Source organism: Nerophis ophidion, linkage group LG23 (genome assembly GCF_033978795.1).
Source record: "Nerophis ophidion isolate RoL-2023_Sa linkage group LG23, RoL_Noph_v1.0, whole genome shotgun sequence".
Taxonomy (NCBI): domain Eukaryota; kingdom Metazoa; phylum Chordata; class Actinopteri; order Syngnathiformes; family Syngnathidae; genus Nerophis; species Nerophis ophidion.
Genome location: NC_084633.1, coordinates 37,000,379 through 37,014,769, shown reverse-complemented (window position 1 = coordinate 37,014,769; position 14,391 = coordinate 37,000,379). Strand labels below are relative to the sequence as shown.

At 38.1% G+C, this 14,391-nt stretch overlaps 1 protein-coding gene across 2 annotated transcripts in view; it reads left to right on the top strand.

Annotated features, from left to right (window-relative positions):
- Nucleotides 1-14,391, top strand: part of LOC133541166 (myosin-10-like) — a 251,556-nt gene that overhangs the window by 96,315 nt on the left and 140,850 nt on the right. The window contains exons 5-9 of one of the 2 annotated variants that reach the window (XM_061884290.1): nucleotides 4,324-4,426; nucleotides 4,567-4,596; nucleotides 9,506-9,598; nucleotides 10,991-11,054; nucleotides 13,679-13,777. In XM_061884290.1, coding sequence (XP_061740274.1) covers nucleotides 4,324-4,426; nucleotides 4,567-4,596; nucleotides 9,506-9,598; nucleotides 10,991-11,054; nucleotides 13,679-13,777 — 389 coding nt within the window. The remainder of the gene's footprint in view (nucleotides 1-4,323; nucleotides 4,427-4,566; nucleotides 4,597-9,505; nucleotides 9,599-10,990; nucleotides 11,055-13,678; nucleotides 13,778-14,391) is intronic. The other variant, XM_061884291.1, reaches the window with a different exon arrangement.

Here is a 14,391-nt window from a genome sequence, read left to right as displayed (position 1 = left end):
TTAAGTCCAAGACTAGATTGGACCAATCTAAGTCCAAGACTAGATATGCCCGGTGTAAGTCCAAGACTTGATCTAACCAATCTAACACTAAATTTTACCAATCCATGTCTAAGATTGGCTCTGAACAATTTAAGTCTATGACTAGATCGGACCGATATAAGTCAAAGACTAGATTTGACCAATCTAAGTCTAAGACTAGATTGGACCAATATAAGTCTAATACTAGATCATACCAAATGTAAGTCCAAGACTAGATGTGACCGATCTAAGTCCAAGACTAGATGTGACCAATTTATGTCCAAGACTAGATCTGACCAATCTAAGTCCAAGACTTGATCTAACCAATCTAACACTAAATTTTACCAATCTATGTCTAAGATTGGCTCTGACCAATTTAAGTCTAAGACTAGATCGGACCGATATAAGTCAAAGACTAGATTTGACCAATCTAAGTCTAAGACTAGATTGGACCAATATAAGTCTAATACTAGATCATACCAAATGTAAGTCCAAGACTAGATGTGACCGATCTAAGTCCAAGACTAGATGTGACCAATTTATGTCCAAGACTAGATCTGACCAATCTAAGTCCAAGACTAGATGTGACCAATCTAAGTCCAAGACTAGATGTGACCAATCTAAGTCCAAGACTAGATCTGACCAAATGTAAGTCTTAGATTAGATGTCACCAATCTAAGTCCAAGACTAGATGTGACCAATCTAAGTCCAAGACTAGATGTGACCGATATAAGTCCAAGACTAGATGTGATTAATTTATGTCCAAGACTAGATCTGACCAATCTAAGTCCAAGACTAGATGTGACCAATCTAAGTCCAAGACTAGATGTGACCAATCTAAGTCCAAGACTAGATGTGACCGATATAAGTCCAAGACTAGATGTGATTAATTTATGTCCAAGACTAGATCTGACCAATCTAAGTCCAAGACTAGATGTGACCAATCTAAGTCCAAGACTAGATGTGACCAATCTAAGTCCAAGACTAGATCTGACCAAATGTAAATCTTAGATTAGATGTCACCAATCTAAGTCCAAGACTAGATGTGACCAATCTAAATCCAAGACTAGATGTGACCGATATAAGTCCAAGACTAGATGTGACCGATCTAAGTCCAAGACTATATGTGACCGATCTAAGTCCAAGACTAGATGTGACCGATCTAAGTCCAAGACTAGATGTGACCGATCTAAGTCCAAGACTAGATGTGACCAATCTAAGTCCAAGATTAGATGTGACCAATCTAAGTCTAAGACTAGATGTGACCAATCTAAGTCCAAGACTAGATGTGACCAATCTAAGTCCAAGATTAGATGTGACCAATCTAAGTCTAAGACTAGATGTGACCAATCTAAGTCCAAGACTAGATGTGACCAATCTAGGTCCAAGACTAGATATGCCCGGTGTAAGTCCAAGACTTGATCTAACCAATCTAACACTAAATTTTACCAATCTATGTCTAAGATTGGCTCTGACCAATTTAAGTCTAAGACTAGATCGGACCGATATAAGTCAAAGACTAGATTTGACCAATCTAAGTCTAAGACTAGATTGGACCAATATAAGTCTAATACTAGATCATACCAAATGTAAGTCCAAGACTAGATGTGACCGATCTAAGTCCAACACTAGATGTGACCGATCTAAGTCCAAGACTAGATGTGACCAATTTATGTCCAAGACTAGATGTGACCAATCTAAGTCCAAGACTAGATGTGACCAATCTATGTACAAGACTAGATCCGACCAAATGTAAGTCTTAGATTAGATGTCACCAATCTATGTCCAAGACTACATGTAACCAAATGTAAGTCTTAGACTAGATGTGACCAATATAAGTCTTAGACTAGATGTGACCAATCCAAGTAAAAGACCAGATGTGACCGATCTAAGTCCAAGACTAGATGTGACCAATATAAGTCCAAGACTAGATGTGACCGATCTAAGTCCAAGACTAGATGTGACCAATCTAAGTCCAAGACTAGATGTGACCAATCTAAGTCCAAGACTAGATGTGACCAATCTAAGTCCAAGACTAGATGTGACCAAGCTAAGTCCAAGACTAGATGTGACCAATCTAAGTCCAAGACTAGATGTGACCAATCTAAGTCCAAGACTAGATGTGACCAATCTAAGTCCAAGACCAGATGTGACCAATCTAAGTCCAAGACTAGATGTGACCAATCTATGTACAAGACTAGATCCGACCAAATGTAAGTCTTAGATTAGATGTCACCAATCTATGTCCAAGACTACATGTGACCAAATGTAAGTCTTAGACTAGATGTGACCAATCCAAGTCTTAGACTCTTGTACTCCTATGAAGCCACACTCGTATCGTGCTATGTTTGTGTCGCGTTGAAGAACCCAGCCCTGTCATCCAGTGCAGAGAAGTAACAACCACCCTGAGTAAAACCACTGGTATGTAGAACCGCTGGACTGACCTCGGACTTGGACCTTGGTGTTCCAGGCCCCGAGACCTGGCTGTGGCTAGTGTGGATGGACTGCTATCATTAGAGAGTGCTCCAAAAGAACCACTTTGGGAACCCTGGGGAACTGGCCCACAGAACCGCACTGTGGTCCAGCAAAGCGTTAGGAAGGGGAGTGTATAGGACTGGAGTAGTATAGTATTGTATAGTATAGTATAGTATAGTGTAGCATAGTATTGTATAGTATAGTATAGTGTAGCATAGTGGGGGCAGGGAGAGATGCTTTGTTTACAATGTGAACTAGGGTTAGAATGGGTCCTACAAAATGAAATCCAAACAAGGGACCGTACTGAGGTAAACTACCCTGTTTCAAAGTCCTTCCTGGGGGAAAAAAAACAAAAAAAACAATGGGCTTGCTTGGATTTACATGATGTTACTTCCTACTATCTATTATGTTAGTTCCACTATGGACTGGACTCTCACTATTATGTTAGATCCACTATGGACTGGACTCTCACACTATTATGTTAGATCCACTATGGACTGGACTCTCACTATTATGTTAGTTCCACTATGGACTGGACTCTCACTATTATGTTAGATCCACTATGGACTGGACTCTCACTATTATGTTAGATCCACTATGGACTGGACTCTCACTATTATGTTAGATCCACTATGGACTGGACTCTCACTATTATGTTAGATCCACTATGGACTGGACTCTCACTATTATGTTAGATCCACTATGGACTGGACTCTCACACTATTATGTTAGATCCACTATGGACTGGACTCTCACCATCATGTTGGATCCACTATGGACTGGACTCTCATACTATTATGTTAGATACATTATGGACCGGACTCTCACACTATTATGTTTGATCCACTATGGACTGGACTCTCACTATTATGTTAGATCCACTATGGACTGGACTCCCACACTATTATGTCAGATCAACTACGGACTGGACTCTCACTATTATGTCAGATCCACTACGGACTGGACTCTCTCAATATTATGTTAGATCCAGTATGGACTGGACTCTCACTATCATGTTGGATCCACTATGGACTGGACTCTCATACTATTATGTTAGATCCATTATGGACCGGACTCTCACACTATTATGTTAGATCCACTATGGACTGGATTCTCACTATTATGTTAGATCCACTATGGACTGGACTCTCACTATTATATTAGATCCACTATGGACTGGACTCTCACACTATTATGTTAGATCCACTATGGACTGGACTCTCACTATTATGTTAGATCCACTATGGACTGGACTCTAACTTTTATGTTAGATCCACTATGGACTGGACTCTCACTATTATGTTAGATCCACTATGGACTGGACTCTCTCACTATTATGTTAGATCCACTATGGACTGGACTCTCATACTATTATGTTAGATCCATTATGGACCGGACTCTCACACTATTATGTTAGATCCACTATGGACTGGATTCTCACTATTATGTTAGATCCACTATGGACTGGACTCTCACTATTATATTAGATCCTCTATGGACTGGACTCTCACACTATTATGTTAGATCCACTATGGACTGGACTCTCACTATTATGTTAGATCCACTATGGACTGGACTCTAACTTTTATGTTAGATCCACTATGGACTGGACTCTCTCACTATTATGTTAGATCCACTATGGACTGGACTCTCTCACTATTATGTTAGATCCACTATGGACTGGACTCTCTCACTATTATGTTAGATCCACTATGGACTGGACTCTCTCACTATTATGTTAGATCCATTATGGACTCTCACTATTTTTTTTGTCCGTATCGGGACTCGTTTATGCAAGTATCCTCATTGTCAACCTCCGTGTTTTCACAGAGGTGAATCCGGTGCCGGCAAGACGGAGAACACCAAGAAAGTGATCCAGTACCTGGCCCACGTTGCCTCTTCACACAAAGGACGCAAAGACCACAACATTCCTGTAAGATCTTTCTCTTCAGTCGACGGGTGTTGTTGACATTTGGATGTTAATTTTTGTTAAAAAGGCTTCATTCCAAACCAGAATTGTGGGGTTTGGGTCTGACATATTAACACTTGCATTTGTTTATCCATAACAAACAGCCAGAATCTCCCAAAGCGTTCAAGCTCCAGGCAAGTGCTCCTCCCGCAATATCAACGTGTGTTATCATGTGTGTGTTTGCATGCCTTCCATCTACTGCTCCCACCATGACTTGTCCACTTTGTTTCTTCTGAGCTATTTGTCCTGGCTCGCGCATTAATGGTGCCTTCACAGATGTGTAAGTTACCCATGCCTTGGGCACTAATGCACCTCCATACCATCACACATGCTGACTTTTCACACTTCGTTCCAAGAACTGTTATGTATTGCAGGGGGAGTTGACGGCACAGACACAAGGGGGAATAGACGCTCTATGGTTCATTATATATATTAACGCTATATATATTAATATAAACTAAGGAATTGGAGTGTGACAAAATCCAAGAGAGTGTATGTTGTGCGACTATGTGTATTAATTACCGGTTGGGTGTTACCTTAAATGTTTGAATGAGAGGGAGGGACAAGGCAGGAAGGCAGTCCATGGGGAGGCAAGCAGTCGAGGGTTGAAGAGAAACGACGATGTCCGCATCCAAGCAGGGGTCGAGGATCAGGGAAGGCAGTCAGAAATCCACGGGAAACACTGCGGGAAGACAACAGGGGTATTAGACATGGAAACGGAGGGAGAGCGAGTTTGTGGGACGTAAGCCAGGCACGGGGGTGCTTACAAAGGTAACCGAAGATTAAGTTCCGGCCAGGATCCTTGGGTCCACTGGTTTATATTCAGCTCGCCCTCATCAGTCCCCGGTGTGCTGATTGCCGATCAGAGCCAGCAGGGGCGTGTCTCGACAGACCCAGCTGCCGGAAGAAAGCGGGTTTGAGCCCGGATGGTTCTTATCCTCTTTGTTCCGGAGGACACTACGTCCACAGTTTCCAAAAACAATTTGAAATGTGGACTCGTCAGACCACAGAACACTTTTCCACTTTGCATCAGTCCATCTTAGATGAGTTCGGGCCCAGCAAAGTTTTTCCGGGTGTTGTTGATAAATGGCTTTGGCTTTGCATAGTAGAGTTAGAACTTGCACTTACAGATGTAGTGACCAACTGTAGTTACTGATAGTGGTTTTCTGAAGTGTTCCTGAGCCCATGTGGTGATATCCTTTACACACTGATGTGGCTTTTCGGCGCCTTACCGCCTGAGGTCACGGGCGTTGTTGCTTACGTGCAGTGATTTTTTTGATGATATTACGGAGCGTAGATGGTGAAATCCCTAAATTCCTTGCAATAGCTGCTTGAGAAATGTTGTTCTTAAACAATTTGCTCAGGCATTTGTTGACAAAGTGGTGACCCTCGCCCCGTCCTTGTTTGTGAATGAGTGAACATTTCATGGAAGCTACTTTTATAGCCAATCATGGCACCCACCTGTTCCCAATTAGCCTGTTCACCTGTGCGATGTTCCAGATAAGTCTTTGATGAGCATTCCTCGCCTTTCTCACTCTTTTTTGCCACTTGTGCCAGCTTTTTTGAAACATGTTGCTGGCATCAAATTCCAAATGAGCTAATATTTGCAAAAAATCGACATTAGTGTGTAAAGGATATCACCACATGGGCTCAGGAAGACTTCAGAAAACCACTGTCTGTAACGACAGTTGGTCGCTACATCTTCAAGTGCAAGTCAAAACTCTACTACCCAAAGCCACACCTATTTATTAACAACACCCGGAAACGCATCGCTGGGCCCGAGTTCCTCTTTGAGGAGCATTCCTCGCCTTTCTCACTCTTTTTTGCCACTTGTGCCAGATTTTTTAAAAAATATTGCAGGCATCAAATTCCAAATGAGCTAATATTTGCAAAAAATCGACATTAGTGTGTAAAGGATATCACCACATGGGCTCAGGAAGACTTCAGAAAACCACTGTCAGTAACTACAGTTGGTCGCTACATCTTCAAGTGCAAGTTAAAACTCTACTACGCATAGCCACAGCTATTTATCAACAATACCCGGAAACGCTTCGCTGGGCCTGAGTTCATCTAAGAGGAGCATTCCTCGCCTTTCTCACTCTTTTTTGCCACTTGTGCCAGCTTTTTTGAAACATGTTGCAGGCATCAAATTCCAAATGAGCTAATATTTGCAAAAAATCGACATTGGTGTGTAAAGGATATCACCACATGGGCTCAGGAAGACTTCAGAAAACCACTGTCTGTAACGACAGTTGGTCGCTACATCTTCAAGTGCAAGTCAAAACTCTACTACCCAAAGCCACACCTATTTATTAACAACACCCGGAAACGCTTCGCTGGGCCCGAGTTCCTCTTTGAGGAGCATTCCTCGCCTTTCTCACTCTTTTTTGCCACTTGTGCCAGATTTAAAAAAAAAATATTGCAGGCATCAAATTCCAAATGAGCTAATATTTGCAAAAAAATCGACATTAGTGTGTAAAGGATATCACCACATGGGCTCAGGAAGACTTCAGAAAACCACTGTCAGTAACTACAGTTGGTCGCTACATCTTCAAGTGCAAGTTAAAACTCTACTACGCATAGCCACAGCTATTTATCAACAATACCCGGAAACGCTTCGCTGGGCCTGAGTTCATCTAAGAGGAGCATTCCTCGCCTTTCTCACTCTTTTTTGCCACTTGTGCCAGATTTTTTAAAAAATATTGCAGGCATCAAATTCCAAATGAGCTAATATTTGCAAAAAATCGACATTAGTGTGTAAAGGATATCACCACATGGGCTCAGGAAGACTTCAGAAAACCACTGTCAGTAACTACAGTTGGTCGCTACATCTTCAAGTGCAAGTTAAAACTCTACTACGCATAGCCACAGCTATTTATCAACAACACCCGGAAACGCTTCGCTGGGCCTGAGTTCATCTTAGAGGAGCATTCCTCGCCTTTCTCACTCTTTTTTTGCCACTTGTGCCAGCTTTTTTGAAACATGTTGCAGGCATCAAATTCCAAATGAGCTAATATTTGCAAAAAATCGACATTGGTGTGTAAAGGATATCACCACATGGGCTCAGGAAGACTTCAGAAAACCACTGTCAGTAACTACAGTTGGTCGTTACATCTTCAAGTGCAAGTTAAAACTCTACTACGCATAGCCACAGCTATTTATCAACAACACCCGGAAACGCTTCGCTGGGCCTGAGTTCATCTAAGAGGAGCATTCCTCGCCTTTCTCACTCTTTTTTGCCACTTGTGCCAGCTTTTTTGAAACATGTTGCAGGCATCAAATTCCAAATGAGCTAATATTTGCAAAAAATCGACATTGGTGTGTAAAGGATATCACCACATGGGCTCAGGAAGACTTCAGAAAACCACTGTCTGTAACGACAGTTGGCCGCTACATCTTCAAGTGCAAGTCAAAACTCTACTACCCAAAGCCACACCTATTTATTAACAACACCCGGAAACGCTTCGCTGGGCCTGAGTTCCTCTTTGAGGAGCATTCCTCGCCTTTCTCACTCTTTTTCCCACTTGTGCCAGATTTTTTTAAACATATTGCAGGCATCAAATTCCAAATGAGCTAATATTTGCAAAAAATCGACATTGGTGTGTAAAGGATATCACCACATGGGCTCAGGAAGACTTCAGAAAACCACTGTCTGTAACGACAGTTGGTCGCTACATCTTCAAGTGCAAGTCAAAACTCTACTACCCAAAGCCACACCTATTTATTAACAACACCCGGAAACGCTTCGCTGGGCCCGAGTTCCTCTTTGAGGAGCATTCCTCGCCTTTCTCACTCTTTTTTGCCACTTGTGCCAGATTTTTTTAAAAATATTGCAGGCATCAAATTCCAAATGAGCTAATATTTGCAAAAAAATCGACATTAGTGTGTAAAGGATATCACCACATGGGCTCAGGAAGACTTCAGAAAACCACTGTCAGTAACTACAGTTGGTCGCTACATCTTCAAGTGCAAGTTAAAACTCTACTACGCATAGCCACAGCTATTTATCAACAATACCCGGAAACGCTTCGCTGGGCCTGAGTTCATCTAAGAGGAGCATTCCTCGCCTTTCTCACTCTTTTTTGCCACTTGTGCCAGCTTTTTTGAAACATGTTGCAGGCATCAAATTCCAAATGAGCTAATATTTGCAAAAAAATCGACATTGGTGTGTAAAGGATATCACCACATGGGCTCAGGAAGACTTCAGAAAACCACTGTCAGTAACTACAGTTGGTCGCTACATCTTCAAGTGCAAGTTAAAACTCTACTACGCATAGCCACAGCTATTTATCAACAACACCCGGAAACGCTTCGCTGGGCCTGAGTTCATCTAAGAGGAGCATTCCTCGCCTTTCTCACTCTTTTTTGCCACTTGTGCCAGCTTTTTTGAAACATGTTGCAGGCATCAAATTCCAAATGAGCTAATATTTGCAAAAAAATCGACATTGGTGTGTAAAGGATATCACCACATGGGCTCAGGAAGACTTCAGAAAACAACTGTCAGTAAATACAGTTGGTCGCTACATCTTCAAGTGCAAGTCAAAACTCTACTACCCAAAGCCACAGCCATTTATCAACAACACCCGGAAACGCTTCGCTGGGCCCGAGTTCATCTTTGAAGAGCATTCCTTGACTTTTTCACTCTTTTTTGCCACTTGTGCCAGCTTTTTTGAAACATGTTGCAGGCATGAAATTCCAAATGAGCAAATATTTGCAATAAAAAATAAAGTTTGTCAGTGTGAAGATGAAATATCTTGTCTTTGCAGTCTATTCAATTGAATATAAGTTGAAAAGGATTTGTTGTATTCTCTTTTTATTTACCTTTTACACAACCTGACTACTTCACTGCTTTTGTACAACACTGCATGTCTTGTAAGTGTAAATCTGCCGTATATCTTTTTACAACGGTCAGTTTCACTTTCACTTTCACTCCAGTCAAATATCCAGTATGTACTTTAGTGCTGACTCTCCTTCACAATCGTAGTCCAGCCAAATGACCTTTAACCTTGTTTGCTCTGTCTCTCTCTCCCTCTCGCTCCGCAGGGCGAGTTAGAACGCCAGCTCCTGCAAGCCAACCCCATCCTGGAGTCCTTTGGGAACGCCAAGACGGTGAAAAACGACAACTCCTCTCGCTTTGTGAGTTCTTTACGTCCATCTTTGTAGTCAATATCTATAATGTTGTGTATCAGATATCATCTTTTGTTTTGAAATTGAAAATGCTGCTTTTAGCTTGTTATTTAGTCTCCAAATAAACCTTAATTTCTGTCAGTCTTCAACTATGAATCTGTGATCCACCTTCTGAACTCCTTCAAATATGTCTTGGCTCATCTCAGTACATTTTTAAAATACCTTTTTTTGTTTTGGCTTATTTGAGTAGCAAGGCTGAAAGAAATGTTTCTCTACTTTTTCCACCACGGTCACATTGAAAAGTAAAAAACAAGTGGGGATCATTTTGTAGAAAAAATAAAATATGATGCTAGATACTATATATATATATATATATATATATATATATATATATATATATATATATATATATATATATATATATATATATATATATATATATATATATGTGTATATATATATATATATATATATATATATATATATATGTATGTATATATATGTGTGTATGTATATATATGTATATATATATATATGTATGTATATATACGTGTATGTATATATGTATGTATATATATATGTATATATATGTGTATATATACATATATAAGTTTATATATATACACTTATATACAGTATGTATATATGTTTATATGTATGTATTTTATACATTTGCATGTGTATATGTATGTGTATATGTATGTATATATATGTGTATATATATATATATATTTATAATTGTATACATATGTATATACTGTATATATGTATTTATGTATGTACAGTATGTATGTGTGCATATATATTTATATATTCATATGTATGTATGTATGTATATATATGTATGTATGTGTCTATATATACATATGAATGTATGTATATATATATGTATGTATATATATATATATATATATATATATATATATATATATATATATATATGTATATATATATGCATATATATGTGTATATATACATATATAAGTTTATATATATACACTTATATACAGTATATATATGTTTATATGTATGTATTTTATACATTTGCATGTATATATGTTTATATGTGTATGTGTATATGTATGTATATATGTGTGTATATATATATTTATAATTGTATACATATGTATATACTGTATATATGTATGTATGTATGTATACATATATATTTATATATTCATATGTATGTATATATATAAATGTATGTGTGTATGTGTATGAGGTGGCGACTTGTCCAGTGTGTACGCCGTCTTCCGCCCGATTGTAGCTGAGATAGGGACCAGCGCCCCCCGCAACCCCAAAGGGAATAAGCGGTAGAAAATGGATGGATGGAGGTGGAAGAAATGGACAGCTGACACATTGTCACGTTGATTTCAACCTCCATGTTTGTCTTCCCTGCAGGGCAAGTTCATCAGAATCAACTTTGATGTTGCGGGCTACATTGTTGGCGCCAACATTGAAACTTGTATCCTTCTTACTGAGCGAGAGAGATGGAAGATAACTGAGCTTTGATTCCCTACAATGCGAGAGAAGACTCCACCCTTCAGTCACACATTACACTTGTGACACCTGGAAAATTATTGGAAAAACTCAGCATGCTAACAGGGTAGCCGCTAGCATACTTCTAACATGGCGCCAAGTAACGAAATCCATGACTATTTGGTTTAAAACGTACAATATTAGCTAAAACGCTGGAAAAAAAACATTAAAAGCTTGCTATCATAAACATGTTAACATGCTAACAATTGGAGAGCTAACATACTTCTAAGATGGAGTCAAGTAACTAAATGTTTATTAGGTCAAAAAATACAAAACTAGGTAAAAATGCTATCATAAAACATTAAAATGCTAACATTAGCAAGGTAACAGTGAAACAGCTAGCTTCCATTTAAGATGGCACCAAGATGAAGTTATGGTTATTGGGTTAAAAATTACACAACTAGCTAAATTGCTAGAAAAAATACATTAGTTTGCTATTATAAACATGCTAACATTAACATGCTAACAGATAAAGAGCTAACATACTTCTAAGATGGCTCCAAGTAATGAAATCCATGATTATTAGGTTTACGTCGTGAAATATTAGCTAAAATACTAGAAAAAAACATTAGTTTCCTATTGTAAACATCCTAACATTAACATGCTAACAAATAAAGACCTAACATACTTCTAAGATGGCGCTAAGTAATGAAATCCATGATTATTAGGTTTACATCGTAAAATATTAGCTAAAATGCTAGAAAAAAACATTAGTTTCCTATTGTAAACATGCTAACATTAATATGCTAACAGATAAAGAGCTAACATACTTTTAATATGGCGCTAAGTAACAAAATCCATGATTAGGTTTACAATGTAGAATATTAGCACAAATGCTAGAGAAAAAAAAACATTAGCTTGCTATTAAATACATGCTAACAGATGAAGAGGTAACATCTAAGATGGCGGCAAGTAACGAAATACTTGTTTATTTGGTCAGAAAATACGAAACTAGGTAAAAATGCCATCATAAAACATTAAAGTGCTAACATCTTGTAAAATATTAGCTAAAATGCTAGAAAAAAACATTAGCTTGCTATTATAAACATGCTAACGTTAACATGCTAACAGATGAAGAGTTAACATACTTCTAAGACGGAGGCAAGTAACGAAAAACATGTTTATTCGGTCAAAAAGCTAGCATACAACATTAAAATGCTAACATTAGCAATGTAACAGTAAAACAACTAGCGTACGTTAAAGATGGCATCAAGATGAATCTATGGTTATTGGGTTAGAAATTACACAATGAGCTAAAATGCTAGAAAAAAACATTAGTTTGCTATTATAAACATGCTAACATTAACATGCTGACAGATGAATAGCTAACATACTTTTTAAGATGGAAGAAAGTGACGAAATACATGTTTATTAGGTCAAAAAATACAAAACTTGGAAAAAATGCTAGCATAAAATATTAAAATGCTAACAATAGCAAGGTAACAGTGAAACAGCCAGTTTACTTTTAAGATTGCACCAAGATGAATCTATGGTTATTAGGTTAAAAAATTACACGATTAGCTAAAATGTTAGCATGTTGACATTAGCAATGTAACAGGGGAACACCGAGCATACTTCTAAGATGGCACCAAGTAACGGAATCCATGATTACTAGGTTTAAAATGTATAAAATTAGCTAAAATATTAGCATCGACCGTTACCAGGCTATATTAACATGTTAAGATTAATATGAAGTGAAAGGCTAGCGTACATTTAAAATGGCGTCAAGTAACAAACTCTGTGACTATTGGGTTAAAAAGTACAAAATTAACTCGAGCGCTAACATAAACTGTTAGCATGCTAACAGTAGTATGATAACAGTGGAATTGCTAGCTTACTTCTAAGATGGCACCAAGTAACAAAATCCATGATTATTAGATCCAAACCGTAAAATTGCTCAAATACTAGCATAAAACATTAGCGTACTAATAATAGCACATGGATATTAGCATGCTAACAGCTGAAAGAAAGGCTAGCATACTTCTTAGATGACACCAAGTCACAAAATCCATGATTATTAGATTTAAACCGTAAAATTGCACAAATGCTGGCATAAAACGTAAGCGTGCTAATAATAGCACATGGATATTAGCATGCTAACAGGTGAAAGAAAGGCTAGCATACTTCTAAGATGTCGCCAAGTTAAAAAATCCATGATTATTACATCTAAACCGAAAAATTGCACAAATGCTAGCATAAAAAATTAGCGTGCGAACAATAGCACATGGATATTAGCATGCTAACAGCTGAAAGAAAGGCTAGCATACTTCTTAGATGGCACCAAGTCACAAAATCCATCATTAGATTTAAACCGAAAAATTGCACAAATGCTAGCATAAAACGTTAGCGTGCTAATAATAGCACATGGATATTAGCATGCTAACATGTGAAATAAAGGCTAGCATACTTCTAAGATGGTGCCAAGTAACAGAATCCATGACTATTAGGTTAAAAGGTAAGACATTTGCTAAAATGTTAGCATGCTGGCATCAACATGGTAACAGAGGAATGTGCAGTTTTTCTTTGCCACTTCTTAACGTTTGCTGCCAGACCTTCTGGAAAAGTCTCGGGCCATCCGGCAGGCCAAAGATGAAAGGACTTTCCACATTTTCTACCGCCTGCTGGCAGGAGCCGGAGAACATCTCAAGAGTACGTTTTCACACGACATGTTTGTTGCTAGACTGAATGTAAATACTACTTATTATGTATACTAGAGATGTCACATATGAACATTTCATGTCACTTATGTATACTAGAGATGTCACAAATGAACATCTAATATCCCTTATTTTGTATACTAGAGATGTCACATATGAACATTTCATGTCACTTATGTATACTAGAGATGTCACAAATGAACATCTAATATCCCTTATTTTGTATACTAGAGATGTCACATATGAACATTTCATATCACTTATGTATACTAGAGATGTCACAAATGAACACTTCATATCACTTATGATGTATACGAGGGATGTCACACATGAACATTTCATATCAATTATTTTGTATACTAGAGATGTCACATATGAACATTTCATATCACTTATGTATACTAAAGATGTCACATATGAACACTTCATATCACTTATGATGTATACTAGAGATGTCGCACATGAACATTTCATATCACTTATGTATACTAGAGATGTCACAAATGAACATCTAATATCCCTTATTTTGTATACTACAGATGTCACATATGAACATTTCATATCACTTATTATGTGTACTAGAGATGTCACATATGAACATTTCAT